General features: G+C 40.5%; 1 protein-coding gene and 1 long non-coding RNA gene across 3 annotated transcripts; one reads left to right on the plus strand and one right to left on the minus strand.

The window, feature by feature from the left end:
- The first annotated feature begins 252 nt into the window (after window positions 1-252).
- On the plus strand, window positions 253-5,070 carry LOC113282356 (copper methylamine oxidase-like). Its single transcript, XM_026531342.1, has 11 exons — window positions 253-813; window positions 1,467-1,576; window positions 1,714-2,132; window positions 2,221-2,551; window positions 2,649-2,864; window positions 2,970-3,206; window positions 3,377-3,562; window positions 3,642-3,782; window positions 3,986-4,254; window positions 4,339-4,420; window positions 4,671-5,070. The coding sequence occupies exons 1-11, from the start codon at window positions 570-572 to the stop codon at window positions 4,794-4,796; spliced, it is 2,361 nt and encodes a 786-aa protein (XP_026387127.1). The 5' UTR covers window positions 253-569; the 3' UTR covers window positions 4,797-5,070.
- Window positions 5,071-5,539: 469 nt separating this feature from the next.
- Window positions 5,540-6,156, minus strand: LOC113282357. Of its 2 annotated transcripts, none has more exons than XR_003326843.1 (2): window positions 6,025-6,156; window positions 5,540-5,909 (listed from the first exon to the last, which is right to left on the minus strand). It is a non-coding gene; the product is annotated as an uncharacterized LOC113282357 (long non-coding RNA). The 2 variants fall into 2 exon arrangements; XR_003326844.1 differs by having other exon boundaries at window positions 5,995-6,144.
- Between the last annotated feature and the right edge of the window lie 11,579 nt (window positions 6,157-17,735).

Consider the following 17,735-nt stretch of genomic DNA (forward strand, 5'->3'; position numbering starts at 1 on the left):
GCGAATTACTCCTTAACGAGTGTATATTTCACATTTTAATCTCTACTCTTGATTTAATTTAGGAAATTATGTAACGAGAGTCATGCTTCTAAACATGGAGGGTAATGTGGCCATCAGTTAAATAATCAATCAATCAAAAGAATATGTGAAATATACATTCTTAGAGGAGTGTGAACAGATTTGGACTCCCTTGAAACTTTCTCCCTAGAATCTCGACACATAAGCAGGTGTATACCCCTGTCCTCCTGGTAGTTTAAAAGAAACCTTCAAACTCCCTTTTTCCCATCTTTCACCAAATCAAAAACACCAACAATATCTCCGATATTCTCTCAAAGTTTATCCCATTTTCCCTCTGTTTTCGATTTTTGTTGCTTACTTGTTCCACTCTTGTTAGGGTTTTTGATTTTCGAAATACAATATAAAACAGAAATAACAGAAACAGAGTGAATCACCGATTTAATCGTGCGAAAGGATTAGGGGTGCTGTATGTCAGCAGTAAGAGGAGAAGAAGACTGTACTAGTATTCAGAGTTACAATCACGGAGGGAGATTTCTTTCAAATCCATTACAATGGCCTCAGCTTCGAAAAAAACGACGTCTAACAACAACTGTTTCTCCATCATTAATGGTGTTGGTGCTTCTTCAGCTTTGGAATTACGTCGTGAAGCTGTTTCTGCTGAGATCCTACAGGATTGGACTATTAATGATAACAAGAAGAACAACAACGATGATTATGAAAAACAACAGAACAAGAAGATAGTTGCATCAACTACTAATTTGACTGATCCTTCAACTACCAATCCTTCTTCCAAAGGTATTTTTAATTTTGGCAGAGTTTTTGTCCTTGGTATGATCTTTAAATCATGGCATGCAATTATTATCTGGTTCTGGTTGTTTGATCATTGATTATTGCTTTTAATTTGGATCTATATTTTATTTTAATGTTGATTAAATGTTGTCATATTTTCTGATTTAATACGAAAATTTGTAAGTTGAAATTGACTAAGGTAAATCGAATTTGTTGTTTAATTGTTGAGTTAGATTGGACTAAATCGAATTAATATTTGATGTTATGCAAATTGCATTTGTTGTTTAGTTTACAGCACGCAATAGTCATGGCTGAGCACTTTTTTTGGGATTTACCTCCATATTTAAACTCCAGAATTTCTAATTCTGAAATTGCGATTTTTGAAAATATTAGTAGCAGTATCTGACTCTGTTAGATTTTGACTGACAAAAGCTCAGTTTAATTGGTTGACACCATTATATCTCTTCTGAATATAGGTCTAAATGATGATTGGTCCATTCTCCGCTTTTAAATCTTTTGCGTTGCAGTTTTTGTAACTAAGATTCCGTGTCAATGGATTTGGACTATGATTTATTTTTTGATTTTTCTGTTACTTTATTCTTTTTAGTTTTTGTAATTTCTTATACTTTTGAGTTGTGACTTCTGTTTTAATATTACAGGTATCCAGATTATGTTAAGGGCTCAAAGCAGCCACCCTTTGGACCCTTTATCAGCTGCCGAAATCTCAGTTGCTGTGGGGACAGTCAGAGCTGCTGGAGCCACTCCAGAGGTTGTATATTGCACAGTTTTCTTTTATCTAGAGTATGAAGTATGAAGTGTGGAAATCAAATTCAAATACATACTTTTGTATTGCAATGATGTAACATGTCTTGGTCATTAAATATTAAGTAATTTCCTTTTTTTTAGGTGAGGGATAGTATGCGGTTTATCGAAGTGGTTCTGTTGGAGCCGGATAAAAATATTGTTGCATTGGCAGATGCATATTTTTTTCCACCTTTCCAGCCATCACTACTTCCTAAATCAAAAGGTGGGGCGTTCATTCCTAGCAAACTTCCTGCAAGACGAGCTAGACTTGTGGTGTATAACAAACGATCAAATGAGACCAGTGTTTGGATTGTTGAATTGACTGAAGTACACGCCGCGACTCGTGGTGGTCCAAATAGAGGAAAGGTTGTTTCATCGCAAGTTATACCCGATGTTCAGCCTCCCATGGATGCCATGGAATATGCTGAGTGTGAAGCTGTGGTGAAAGACTTCGCACCATTTCAGGATGCAATGAAGAAGAGGGGAATTGAGGATATGGATCTTGTCATGGTTGATCCCTGGTTAGTTAGTTGCTTTCATTCGGATCCTAACCTTATGTCTTGCTCTAATTATATATGTTTTACTTTGGCCTAAAAATTCTTTTTACAGGTGTGTAGGCTACTACAGCGATGGAGATGCTCCTAGCCGCAGGCTTGCTAAACCACTCATATTCTGTAGAACGGAGAGTGACTGCCCTATGGAGAATGGTTATGCGCGACCAGTCGAAGGCATTTATGTTCTGGTTGATATGCAAAATATGGTGGTAATTGAATTTGAGGACCGTAAACTTGTTCCTCTTCCTCCAGCTGATCCGTTAAGAAACTACACTGCCGGTGAAACACGAGGAGGTGTTGATCGTAGCGATGTGAAGCCCTTACAGATTATTCAGCCAGAAGGACCAAGCTTTCGTGTTAATGGACAGTTTGTGGAATGGCAAAAAGTACTCTTTATCCATTAGAATATTTGATTGACAATGTTCTGTTTTTCTATTCGTATTAAATTTAAATGCTTATTGTCATTTTATTGCTGGTTTGCAGTGGAACTTTCGGGTTGGTTTCACTCCCAGAGAGGGTTTGGTTATATATTCCGTTGCATATACTGATGGTAGTGGGGGTCGGAGACCTGTAGCTCACAGGCTGAGTTTTGTTGAGATGGTGGTCCCATATGGTGATCCAAATGAGCCACATTACAGGAAAAATGCATTTGATGCAGGAGAAGATGGCCTGGGTAAAAATGCACATTCTCTGAAAAAGGTGAGGATTTGTTTTCATTCCTGGTTTTTGTCCATTTGATTATTTCAGGTCTAAACTTTTTGTTCGATTGGTGTTGGCTTGGCTAAAAGGTATTAATTGTTGCAGGGGTGTGATTGTTTGGGTTACATCAAGTATTTCGATGCCCATTTTACAAATTTCACCGGGGGAGTAGAAACGATTGAAAATTGTGTGTGCTTACATGAGGAGGACCATGGTATACTGTGGAAACATCAAGATTGGAGGTCTGGCTTAGCAGAAGTTAGAAGGTCTAGAAGGCTCACAGTATCCTTTTTTTGCACTGTGGCTAATTATGAGTATGGATTCTTCTGGCACTTCTATCAGGCAAGTTGGAATTTGCATTTGTGTACTATCAATATTCTTGGACATTGATTGTCCTGAATGTACTTTTATGTCCTGGTTTAATCCATGCCAACATAAAAGATATTGTTCCATATTATGTGCAAAGTTGCATTTGTTATAATGCTCATGCAATCTCTCTCTAAATATTATAGGATGGAAAAATTGAAGCTGAGGTTAAGCTAACTGGAATTCTCAGCTTAGGAGCAATACAACCAGGTGAATCCAGGAAATACGGTACAACTATAGCTCCAGGATTGTATGCACCAGTACATCAACACTTCTTTGTTTCTCGTATGGATATGGCTGTGGACTGTAAGCCTGGTGAAGCATTCAATCAGGTAACACCTGTGTCTTCTATAATACATTTTTCTTGTGTGTAGTGGTGGTTAAGGTAGTTTTTAACCCCTTCACCTGTAGGTAGTTGAGGTGGATGTGAAAGTCGAAGAACCTGGGAAGAACAATATTCATAACAATGCTTTCTACGCTGAAGAAACACTGCTAAAGTCTGAGATGCAAGCCATGCGTGACTGCAATCCTTTATCAGCTCGTCATTGGATTGTAAGTCATTCTTTCTTTGTTTTTACAATGTTATTTTCGTAGTTGAAACCTTATAGTTATTTCATGATGGATACATTAATTGGCGCTGTTGTTTTTATGCGTTTTCATATTTAGTTACTAAATAAATGCTTGAATTATTTGAACATAATTTATTTTATTTACTACGACTTTAATGTCGAAATTTTCTATTCATTCGTTTTCAGATCAAGAACACAAGAAATGTCAATCGCACAGGGCAATTAACAGGCTATAAGCTAATGCCTGGTTCAAACTGTTCGCCTTTCGCAGGCCCCGAGGCAAAATTTATGAGAAGAGCTGCTTTCCTTAAACACAATCTTTGGGTTACACAATATGCCCATGATGAGATGTATCCAGGAGGCGAGTTTCCAAATCAAAATCCACGAGACAGTGAGGGTTTGACTACATGGGTCAAGCAGAATCGCTCTCTTGAAGAAACAAATATAGTTCTCTGGTCAGTTCTAGTTTCCGTTGTTCATGAGCATCATGTAGTACATTGTTCTTTCATGTAATGTCTTTGTTATGTTGTTTTTCTCAGGTATGTATTTGGAATCACTCATGTTCCTCGATTGGAAGACTGGCCTGTGATGCCGGTGGAGCATATTGGTTTTACACTAGTGGTATTCTACTTAACCTTAGTTGAAGTACTTTTGTCAATGATGCATGTTCTTGATTTTTTCATAATTTAAATAATTATAACGAATTGTTAACCGTTTTGGTCGTATAAGTGTTTGCATATCTTTCACATTTAAATGAAGATAACATCCCTTTTTATCTACCTGAACCATCACATTTTAGTTTTCTATGTCATAAAAGGAAAAAATGTTTAGGATTTCTGATGTGCCTTTTCTCTTGTTCTTATTTTTTCAGCCACATGGGTTCTTTAATTGCTCTCCTGCTGTGGATGTCCCACCAAGTATTGGTGCTAGCGAATTAGACCTGAAGGAAATCGGAGTCTCCAAACCTCTTCAGAACGGACTGCTATCGAAGCTTTAGAAGAAGAATCTGCATCTATGAAAACAACCTTGTGTTTCAATTTTTTTTTTCTTCACCTAGTTTTTAGGAAATGTATATGCAATAATTATGGTCTCATAAACTGGTACTCATTAGCTCCATCTTCGACCCTGTTTAGTTGCTGGTTTGTGTACATATGATAATTTTGCTTTTCTATTGGTTGCTTGCTGAAATTGAAAGGACATGACTTTGCAACTTAATAACAGATTACAGATTATGTACTCTCTTCTAATCCAATTATATGGAATTAACTAATCTTTTGAGCATTTCTTGTTACTCCATCAGGTCTGACTAAATTATTTTGTGTTGATGGTTCCTGGAGGAAACATCATACTAAACTGTAGTTTATCCTTTAGGGTGCAAACAGATGCATTTTTTTGGATCTCTAAAATACGTGAATACAGGGACGGGATGGATAGAGTCGGACCAAATTTCATTTTTTTTTTGATCTTTAAAATACGTGAATACAGGGACGGGATGGATAGAGTCGGACAAAATTTCATATGGAACAACTGGTACAGGTTACTGAGCGATTCATGCTCAACATTGAGCGATTCATGCTCAACGTCTTTCGATCATATACTGTGTTTTTGTTTTAAAAACTGGGAGAATAAATACTGTGTTTTTGTTTTAAAAACTGGGAGAATAAATGTTGCGTTGATTTATAACCTTACGTATTGTTTTGGTAAAACTGGATCAAACTTTGGACCCAATTTGGCCAGTCATTTAACAAAAGTCATTTTCTCTTGCAAATTCAGCTGTAGAGTCGGCAATCTTAGTTGCATGCATCACATAAGAACAAGTCCACTTATTAAAAGAGCTAAGAATACCTGGAGCCGAAAACCGAAGCTCTTTTCCAGTAACAACCCATTGGTAGGAGTAAGAATACCTAGAGCATCACTTATAATGTTGTAGGTCATTTCACCGCTGCCAATTTTCCATTTCAAGTATCGACCACATTTAAGCAATCTCCCTCTAAATGTATATTTGCCAGCCCTTTGTCTTTAGCCCACAACACTGCTTCCAAGAGAGCTTCGGTCTCCTTGCTCCAGCCCTATTGCTTTAAGATTTTTCATCGCCCTCCATGACAGATCCCTGCGCAGTTTCTATGGATTAGAATCCCAAATCGAACCGTACAATGCTATTATTAAACTAGATATAGTAAAAAGAGATTACTAACAATAAAATATATAATCAAACAGATTAATACGTCTGATTGGTCTCTGTGATCTTCCCTTGGGGCGTCGCCTTCTAAAGTACATCTTCATCAGTTGGAAAGATGTTGACCTTAATGATAACTGGTTTCTTTAAAGTTCTAGCCGATGGAGAAGTAATCTCAAACACACACAAGGTCAAGCATGTGAACAGAACGGATCTTTCTCTCGCCCGTGGTTTACCTCTCTCTATCAAAAGACCATAAGTCAAATGGTTGGAGGTCAAACCAGAAAGCAAATCGTTGAAGGAAAATCACAGATTTCTAACAACAAGTCTAAAAATCTTCTGGTTCATCTTAAAAATCTTGGTAGACAATTAGACTGTATTCAGAAACAGCTAGCTTTTGCTGCTTGAAAAGATCCAGAAACTCTGAAAGGTATTCTGAACATTGATGCAGAGTTTTGGAAGGGTGAAGGTAACCAAGAATCAGAAATAGAAAAAGAATGTCAAAAAGGACTTGAAGACAAGGAGTGTTCTACTTCTTAAAATCTCAAACAGAAAATGATAATCAATGTTTTGATTTACTTCAATTATTGTATAAGGTCTATTTTAAATAAAACTATCAATTATTATGAATAAAATTATTATTTTATAATTTTTCTTGTGATAGTTACCGATTACATAGCCTGTGATTGAATGTTTATATTTTTGCTATGTGTATTCGGTTTATAGGATGTCTGATTTCGGTTTTCATTAACCTTAATATTCGATCTCATATGATGTGACCCTTACGGTTTGTGTGGCTTTTTGATTTAGCGGGATTAAGTTCTAGCCCATGTTGGTAGGCTTTATCAAAGGATCATAAGGTGTTCCGGTTGAAACTCATATGTGAAAAGTCACAATATATTGAATCAATTTATCTTTACATGACTTGTGTTTAAATAACATATGTGTTTCGGGTTTTCAACTTTTGCTATTGGCACGCATTAGTTAAAACCGATTCAACCTTTCTCTGGTAAAGGTTGCTTTTGTTGTTATTCTTTTGTTCTTGTGAGCGGATGACAACATACTGGGGGAGAGTTCTCATTTGAACTTGCGCTTAATGACATATATTTCTGGGGAGAAGAGGCTGTGGAATTTGAGGTAACAAATTTGTTAGTTAATCGTTTTCCTATTTAAGAAAAGCCTGTTTATATTGCATATATTTTGCTTTTGAGTAACAAAATTTCGGTACAATTGATATGTTCCATTATATTGTGTATGGATGTGTGTGTATGATTCAATTATTTCCGGTTAAGAAAAACTGTGTCAATTTATTTGACTTATTGTTTGGTATCTTCTTTATTGTTGGGTATCAAGTGCTTTTGCTTAACTAAATTCGGTGCAATTGCGGCGCTATAATGTGTATGTTTGTTTCAATTGCTTCCAGTTAAGAAAATAATTGTGCAAGTTAATTTGTTTTGGTTTGTATGTATTGTTTAGGCTTAAAAAAATACAGGATCATTTGTTTAGTCCAAATTGATTCCGGATAAGAGAAACTAAGTTAATTCTGATCTTAGTTAGACTTATCAAATGAGAGAATTCGATTATTCAAGTCTAATCGAATGCCTTGAAAAGAAAAACTAGTTAACTAACCTAGTGTTTGTCTTGTCTAAAGGGAAAGGTCTAAGTTAATATCTGAATAATTAGAGCCCGATGAGAGAAATAAAGTTAATTCTGATCTTTATTTTGGTCTTATCGAAATAAGCGATTGCACATACACAATCGATTTAACAAGGGAATTTAGTTTCTTAGTCGATTTATTAAAATATTAGGGAAAATTGCTTTGGACAATTGTTTCCTTGATAACATATTAAAACTAAATTACTTGTAGTTTTGGTTTTAATATTGGTTATCTAAAGTGGTATGTGAACCTTCGTGCGTAACTCTTATAGGTTGGTTACAAGTCTAATTTAGATTTGTAAGATCCTTTCAGTTTGTCCTTTATTTGCTCGAACCATTGTCATTTTGTGACAAAAAGGGGGAGAAATATATGGAGTAAACAAGTGATTTGCAATCACTAAGGAAAGGACAATTGTGCTTAAATGTTATATCTAACGAAAGAGTAAAGCATTGACTAAGGGGTTGAAACATATCATATTATTTTTGTAGTATTCCGACTACAAAAAGGGGAATCACAAAGATGTTCGGATTGAATATTTACCTAGCTTAGCTTTAGGGAGAGTAAAAGCTTTTGTTATTCAAATGTCAACAACGACATTTATTGATTGAATATATGCAGGTTATTTTGTGTTGTTGAAACTTGGAATCAAGCGTATGTGAAATGAATTCTTTTGTAATTTGTTTATCCATATGTAATAAGAGTTTTGTCACTAAAATTGACAAAGGGGAAGACTGTTAGAGCAAATCTCGGTTGAACTCACTAAGCATTTGTATGTCAAGTTTGGTTGTCATATTTTAGTATGTCAAAACTCATCTAAAGTCGCTTGATTAAATACTAGAGTCAACTTCGTTTAGGTTTGACTAGAAAGTCTAGGAATGTTGAGATATACAAGTATTACTCCGAAGACCTGAAGAATGTGAATAAGTAGCGAACTACAACGACGACATCATCCTTCCACTTGAGGTTAGTAATATTGACTTGAACTGTTTCATTCCTAACGTATCTTTCAAGTCGTGCTATATTGAAAACATAACTGCGAAGCTTTATATAGTGTACATATTTTATAATACTCCAGTGATGTGACATGATCATAATAGTATGATCATAGTACTAGGGAATTAGACTATGAAGTATAACGCTTATCTTTTGAACTTCGTAGATATGACATCGACATAATCTTGTATATATTGTTATGATTATGTGAATGGGTTATGGTGAAGATTTCATCCTAGGAAACAATGTTTTACATTCTTTTAAAGAAAGTACATTCATGAACTTGTTTTGTGAATCGAAAGGGAAATCATTAGACTTATTGTTCCGGCTATTCATTGCAAATATTTGGATTACCAATATGTGTGAGATGGTTGTTGATAGTGGTTTTTAGTTCAGGGCTAAAAATGTAAAACCCTATATTTAATGCGCCGTCTGCAAAAGGACTGAGCCATATTAAAGTAATGAGTGCACGTGCCTCTCTACTCACACATGTACTGAGCAATTCAGTATATTTATTCAGAATGGTGCATGTATCAACAATCCCAAACATTCTGTAAACTCTCGCCTACATTATTCATTAGTGTATGGTTTATTAAGTATTTTCCTATGCTATGTTCCCCAGCTGAACCCTTAGTATTGGTATGACATGACAATTAGTGTTCACTCGCAGCTGAGTAGCACGAATTTTCCGAAGTATCAAAATTAAGGTCTGCATGAAAATGCTCAATCAGAAGATGCGCTAACTGCTCTCTGAGAATAAAAGGATTTTGTGTCAACACACAAAATTTGTTGAATTTGTTCAATTTTGTGATAACTCACAAAATTCAAGTTTTGACCTAATTAATTTGCAAAAATTAGGCCTTTTCGCGCATGTGCAAATATCTCGAACCCTATTGGTCGAGGCCAAACCTAGGCAAGGTAGGAAACTAATCCGCCATGGAGCTAGTAGGAGCAAAGTCCTACCAGAAAACAAGGAATAAAAGAGGAGCCGCGGAAAATAGGAGCAGCAACAAAGGGAGGTGTGGCCGTGCCATAGGCCAGCCGGCGCCACCTGCAGATGGCCACGCCCCCATGCTGCTTGCCGACCCTCCTCTTTTCCACTGACCAATCAGGTCGCTCTAAATCCACCACATTCACATGAGGTGTGGCAGGGCCCATACCTTGCCGGCTCTCTTCCATCGACCAATCAGGTCGCTTTAAATCCGCCACGCGCACCAGAGATGTGGCCACGCCCTATGTTTGGCCGACCCCATTTCCTATTGACCAATCAGTTCGCTCTAAACCCGCCACAGTATTAAAAGAGGCAAATTACACCGAATTGCCACAATGCCAATTATCTTGTCATTCCGCGCCAACATGCTAATGGCAAACTGCCATTCCGTGCCAACATGCTAATGGCATGCCAAACGTGCCATGCCACACTAATTGCTAATCGGCATGCCAAATGTGCCATGCCACGCCACGCCAACGTGCTAATCGGCATGCCAACATGCCACTCCGCCGCAGTAACATGCCAGCGTGCCACAAACAGCGCAGCTACATGCTAACCCACTTTTTTTCGTGGCCAACGCCATAACAGACTCCAACCAGGGCATTCTTATCAGAAAACACGTTTTTGCTTTAATGGCATTAGTCGAAACCCTAATTCTTGGTCGTGGCCCAAAATTGCGGCACTTTGGCCCCACGACGTGCCACGAGGCATACGAGACCCATAAAACCCTAAAAAGGGCGTCGTGCTATGACCACCCATGACCATCCTTGCGCCTGTGGAGTTCCCACATTATGGCCCTGCCATAATTCCTTTGGCGCGACCATGGCACCATCTGCACAAAAAATGTCACCGTGCCGCGGCCACATGCCACGCGCGCTAATTAGGGTTTTGGTACGCCAAACCTAATTTAAATTACCTAGGGCATTAAGTTTGATACGGAAACTGGAGCCAATGTTGCCGAGCGATATTTGGGTCTAACACCAATATGCCAAAATATAGCGTCCATGGCTACGCCAAGCGCTATTTGCGCTATTATGCTGCTGGCATATGCCGGCAGTGCCATTGTGTCACTGACATGCGTTAATCATCCTACTATACCACTGGCCTGTGCCAATTGCGCCACGATGCCATTACAAGGTTCCAACGAGATGTGGCCATAATCAACGACCACCTTTTCTCATAAACTGCAATCACGTCGTCCAACTTCGCCACGGAGTTAACCGGCCCATGATAAGTCTCAGGTTCACACGCCATTTTCCTGTGGAAAGTTTCATGGCTTGACTTGCTACAACATGATCATCCGCCACCTAGATGGCGCACGATTGATCAGAATAATTAGGTCTTGCACATAAGACCCACTAAGTAATCTACTGCACATTTTCCACGAAAAATACTCGAGACATCAAATATGTCACAAACTGGGGGATGCTCATCAGGGTATTGGTCTGGCGGTTTACAGCGTGCGGCGTGCAACACGTCCATTATAAGAAAGTGTCAAGAAAGCGGGCAATTAGTGGCGGCAAGAAGTAGTGGGTGTAAACTAACCCGTTTCCTTCATAGCGGGGACGTGGTTTCTAGCATTTACGCATTACCCCACTTCTCCATCACTCAATCACTCCCACTTCCTACGAGATCAGGGTGCATTCAATTATGACTTGTATAAATAGGTTTCTACCTATTTCAACCAAGGACAACAGAGTTTTGGTTAACAACAACACGAGTATCCAGAAAAAACACAAAAGAACTGATAGCTTATATTCCGCAAGCCAGTTCCACATTCTGATACAAGTCATAAAATAGCCACACCTTCAGAATTAACCATTCTGGTCTCAACACCTGCTTCCCTCCCTAAGACTAACCCTTCTCCTTCACTTTGTGACCGAAGCAAGACTGGAACTACCATTTCTTGGTTTAGGACAGGATTGTACAGATTGATCCCTCGAATCTAAAGTACTCCCGTGCAGTGCATTTGTTTAGGTCTAAATTCGTTTCTCATCAACACAACCAAATTTACCAAAACCAGCAGAAATAGTTTTTACCCCAAAACAACTGGCGACCACAGTGGAAGATTAATCTCTCGGTTGCGAAATCAGTTTCTCTGGATTTGTTCCATTTTTCTCAATTTAAAAAGGGTGGATCTTAGATCCAATTCAATCATTAAACTCAATTTAGGTTCAACAACCAATTTCAATTCCGGTGTTCCGTTCGCTAAGAAGCTTCACAAAAATGCTAATTCAAGCAATGCTATTGGAAATGCCTTAGATAGCTGAGCACCAATAAATCTCCCAGATGAAAGGACCATAAAGCCGTGTGAAGACATATGAAGACGTGATTACTACTTAGGAAGGCACAATGGCTTCTCTCGAGGTCCGAATGGAGTAGCCACATCTGCAACACCATAAGTGTTATATGGAGCAAGCCGGAAACGCCACAAAGTTATCACCGATATTAATGTCTCCAGGGTCCACAGTCAGGGAGATAAAAGGAAGATTCGCATAGACATTGTTCCAGTATGGAGATAGTCGACAACAAATCTCAACACCAGTGGAGTCCTAGAAAGGCACCTGAAGAGATCACAAAAGCAAGGGTCTATCTCCATTCCACCACTATATTTTATGTTCAGGAGTATCCGCTATCACTTCATTAACAAAATGTATAGATCCAGACCATGGCGCAATTCTGGGAATTCGTACATCTACAATAATAAAGGAGGCTTGACACATCCTCAAATCATTCATAGGGGTTCGCCTATTATGCCGACCCAAGCAAGAGCAAGCCCGGGACATCTTCAGATCTACTGGAACCGACACGTTAAGAGAGAAGCCTCAAGAAGATAACGGTGCCCGCACCATCATGTCAGGAAAGAATCCGCAGCCGAGATAACTTCACGCAGAGGAAGATTCGAGAAGTTTTTGCACCAAAAGGATCCACGTTTCCCATATTTCCTTTTCCCAGGGAATCGGGTAATGCTGAAGAGTTCTCCAAATTTCCTACCGGAAGGACCTACACCGGGATGTTCCAGCAAAATAACAGGCATCTCGATGACTACATCAAGAGATCCAGAATTGAAGACCTTAATTTCCAAGTATACTGCTTGTGCTAACACCTCAACAGATAACTCACAAAGAGAGACACCTCATCAGCATCGTCACCCACGGACATGGCATGTGGTTTAGAAAGGTTAGGGGTCGTTTTGCAAGAACTCCGTCAGAAACGTTTTTACACTGGCCTTCGGAAGAATTGAAACTCGTGCTAACTGGTGAAGAATCTGGGAGTGATACATATACCAAACGATTCGTATGGAAGTCTGCTACAACATACTAAAAGGGAACATCAATCCTATGAATGAGCTATAAATAGAAGCCGAAACTCTCGACTACGTGATAGCTGAAAAACCTACATAATTCTTTATGGAAAATTTTGAATTCTCGGTGTCAGGTACTTTTCACCCACCAAACGGACTCCGAATAAATAATTCTTTTTACAAAAGTTAGATTTTCCTTTTAGCAAAAGAATGGGAGGTCAACCACCTCACTCCGAAATCGGACGAAGATTTTGTGGCCGTTTTGGCAAGAAGACACGAATCTGAAATTTTCATCAAGTCAATACACCAAGGTCGCAGGCAAGCAACAATAGGCAAGCTGCCGCACGCAGAGAATCATGGAAGAGCTACTTCGCCGAAATAAGAAAAGAGAAGGATAAGAAGAAATAACCTCACAAACACGAGTTATATTAAAATGAGGAATCCTTCTTTTGGGCCATAATGTCCGAGAAAATCCTTGCGTGTTACCAGAGTTCGCGGCCGCCACGCCACTCCTTCCTGCCAAGCATCATATCGTGCCATAGACGCCACTCCTTCCTGCCAAAGATCGTGTCGTAGCCGCCACTTCTTCCTGCCAAGGATCGTGTCGTAGCCGCCACTCCTTCTTGTCAAAGATCTTGTCGTAGTCGCCACTCCTTCTTGTCAAAGATCGTGTTGTAGCCGCCACTCCTTCCTGTCAAAGATCGTGCCCGTAGCGCCACTCCTTCCTGCCAAGGTTCGTGCCCGTAGCGCCACTCCTTCCTGCCAAGGATCGTGTCGTAGCCGCCACTCCTTCCTACAAGGATCGTGTCGTAGCCGCCACACTCCTCCATGTCAAGTATCGTGATCGCAGCCAACCAAGGTTCGTAGTTGTGGCCACCTTTTGTCCCATCCCGCCAAAGCTCGTGGTCGTGGGCAGTTTTACTCGCTTACATGTCTAGCCAATCCCTTTGCTTCCATGGACGCCCATGCAATTCCAGCCGACCTATTTTGTTCCCACGACAATGTAGTCTCTTCTGATCATAGCTGCTGCCAAGAACCGTTGCTGCTCGTTTGTTGATACCAGCCAGAACTTCACCATAACAACAACTACTACAAAGGTAATCCGTACTTCTCCATATTTTAGTTTCACATGGAAGAAGTAATAGAGTCACCAGTACGGATGCAAGATGGTGATATCTTTATCATGGTCAACCCACCGAACATACAAGATAGAAACATGTAAACCACACTTGGGGGACTGAGGTTCTACACGGAATCCCTTCACTGGCAAAGCTCAAAAGACATGGTCAACCAAAAAGTCATAGCCACGACAAGGTCATCTACTCTTCAAAGGTGTAGCGTAAGGATATCATCACCTCTCTGTCTGGAAGGCGCCTGCAACACTTTACGAGGCCGCGACGGATCCCAATCCTACTCAGATAAAACAACTTCAATAACTAAAGAGAAGTGCGACTGGGGGCTGCTCATCCCAGTCCATCCCTGAAAACAATCAAAGATTCATGAGATAACTCCATAGACGCGGCTGAAATGTTTTTCTTGAAAAAACAGGGGGAGCCACGATTAACAACATAACTCTCCCACTTCTACCTCTTCGTTATCCAGAATATTTCGTCCATGTGATGTTCCAGGCATCCAAGCATCGCATCCAGGAGAGTAAAATTAGCTTGTATCAAATCCCATAGGCATGGATTTAAGGTGATACAATCAAAGTAGGCTACACTTGGGGACTGAAGCCTCCTTCAGGTTTAGAAGTTTAAACACAGTCACCACCTTACCAGCGAATGCAGTAAAAGCACATCTTCCACGAGAAAATGGGCTCAGGATAATTACACATGGGGACTACTGGCATGGGATTCCTTCACCTCCCTCAACCAGGATATTTCTGATGTCAACATCGTCACTGTCGAAGATTTACGAACTGCGGGAATTTCTCAACATGAAGCCATACATGTGCATCAAAGACTCCAGAAGCACGCCGTAAAGATATTCACATATCCGGCCACGCCATCGGATCTATGACCAGACATAAGTATAACTGGGGACTTCTCATCGCATCCCATTCGATACAATAGTTCAAGATTCATAAGGTGGTTCAAAGGATGTCACTTGGAATGAAGTTCTTGAAGACTTGATAGCAGCACGCCGGCAACGGAACGCCTCTCAGCTCATGTACTTCACCCAACGGTTCCGGAAGATTTCGACCATACAATCATCCACAACATATCATCATCGCAATCAGAAAGGCAAGAATAAGACTTCCAGACATCGTATCAACAGTCCAGACACCAAATAACTTAAAGTCAAGGATGGATCAACAACGCAGCCACACTCTCCAAGATTAGCCCTGACGTGATCATTGCCGAGCATATATTTCATCCATCCATCCCAGGAGTGCAATGGAGTTTGGTAAATTTTGAAATCCACCGGAGAGGTTAGATGCTCATTCTTCTGGAGTCAGAACCTTAGTACACATTCTGGAGAAGATCGATGGTACTGTTGGGTGGCTACATGTGCAAAGTAGAAAAGAACACTTACCTTGAGTTCTCTTGGCTCGCCTTGATGCTGATTATAACCATTGGAGATTGCTTTGTTGTCGTTGACGGTGATAACAAAGAAAGTCATTCACACTGAGCTAAATGTCCAAGTTTTATTAACTACTCATGGATATTACACTCACAGCTAAAATACGAAGACAAGATGAACTTACCTTGCCGCCGTCAATTGGCACGCCTATGATCGAGCTGCTGCAAACAAACACAAGAAGCATACGAGCGAATAATAAAAGGAGAGGAAGTTAACACGACCTTTTAAATGCATAGCATTTTTGGAATTCGAGTAGAGGAGGTTTTTCCTTTTGGACCATGCACGGAAGAAGGCATATGGTCCCGCTGCACCAACGCTCCATGGCACCAACCTCCATGACCGAACCAGAAGCGCGCCAGCACGAGGAACACCGGCCGCTCAACCTGCAACCCTCCGTAGCCAAACCAGCCGCTCAACCTGTAACGCTCCGTGGCCAAGCTAGCAGCGCGCCAGTACAAAGATCACCATCCGCTCGTACTTGATGCCATAAGTCGGTCGAACTTTTCCTAGTAACTTCTACATGTCTTGCCTTTTCAATTTTTAGCTTTGTATGTCACCATCTAATGCTTACCCCGCAACAATGTCACAGTTACGTACTAAGCAGGGGACTTAGTGTTGATGGTGGTTTTTAGTCAGGGCTAAAAATATAAAACCCTATATTTAATGTGCCGTCTGCAAAAGGACTGAGCCATATTAAAGTAATGAGTGCACGTGCCTCTCTACTCACACATGTACTGAGCAATTCAATATATTTATTCAGAATGGTGCATGTATCAACAATCCCAAACATTCTGTAAACTCTCGCCTACATTATTCATTAGTGTATGGTTTATTAAGTATTTTCCTATGCTATGTTCCCCAGATGAACCCTTAGTATTGGTATGACATGACAATTAGTGTTCACTCGCAGCTGAGTAGAACGAATTTCCCGAAGTATCAAAATCAAGGTCTGCATGAAAATGCTCAATCAGAAGATGCGCTAACTGCTCTCTGAGAATAAAAGGATTTTGTGTCAACAAACAGAATTTGTTAAATTTGTTCAATTTTGTGATAACTCACAAAATTCAAGTTTTGACCTATAATTAATTTTCAAAAATTAGGCCTTTTTGCGCCTGTGCAAATATCTCGAACCCTATTGGTCGAGGCCAAAGCTAGGCAAGCTAGGAAACTAATCCGCCATGCATCTAGTAGGAACAAAGTCCTACCAGAAAATAAGGAATAAAAGAGGAGTCGCGAAAAATAGGAGCAGCAACAAAGGGAGGTGTAGCCGTACCATAGGACAGACGGCGCCACCTGCAGATGGCCACGCCCCCATGCTGCTTGCCGGCCCTCCTCTTTTCCATTGACCAATCAGGTCGCTCTAAATCCGCCACATGCACATGAGGTGTGGTCGGGACCATACCTTGCCGACCCTCTTTCCATCGACCAATCAGGTCGCTTTAAATCAGCCACGCGCACCAGAGATGTGGCCACGCCCTATGTTTGGCCGACCCCATTTCCTATTGACCAATCACGTCGCTCTAAACCCGCCACAGTATTAAAAGAGGCAAATTACATCGAATGGCCATAATGCCAATTAGCTTGACATTCCACGCCAACATGCTAATGGCATGCCAAATTGCCATTCCGCGCCAACATGCTAATGGCATGCCAAACGTTCCATGCCACGCCAATTGCTAATCGGCATGCCAAACGTGTCATGCCACACCAACGTGCTAATCGGCATTCCAACATGCCACTCCGCCGCAGTAACACGCCAGCGTGCCACGAACAACGCATATACGTGCTAACCAACTTTTGTTCGTGGCCAACGCCATAACAGACTCCAACCAGGTCATTCTTATCAGAAAACACGTTTTTTCTTTAGTGGCATTATTCGAAACCCTAATTCTTGGTCATGGCCCAAAATTGCGCCACTTTGGCCCCACGACGTGCCACGAGCCAAGCGGGACCCATAAGACCCTAAAAAGGGCGTCGTGCTATGACCACCCACGACCATCCTTGCGCATGTGGACATTCCCACATTATGGCCCTGTCATAATTCCTTTGGCGCGGCCATGGCACCATCTGCACAAAAAATGTCACCGTGTCGCGGCCACATGGCACACATGCTAATTAGGGTTTTGGTACGCCAAACCCTAATTTAGATAAAGTTGCTACGCCAACCATGCTAAATAATGTTACCTAGGGCATTAAGTTTGATACGGCAACTGGAGCCAATGTTGCCGAGCC

Source organism: Papaver somniferum, chromosome 5, assembly GCF_003573695.1.
Source record: "Papaver somniferum cultivar HN1 chromosome 5, ASM357369v1, whole genome shotgun sequence".
In the NCBI taxonomy this organism is placed as follows: domain Eukaryota; kingdom Viridiplantae; phylum Streptophyta; class Magnoliopsida; order Ranunculales; family Papaveraceae; genus Papaver; species Papaver somniferum.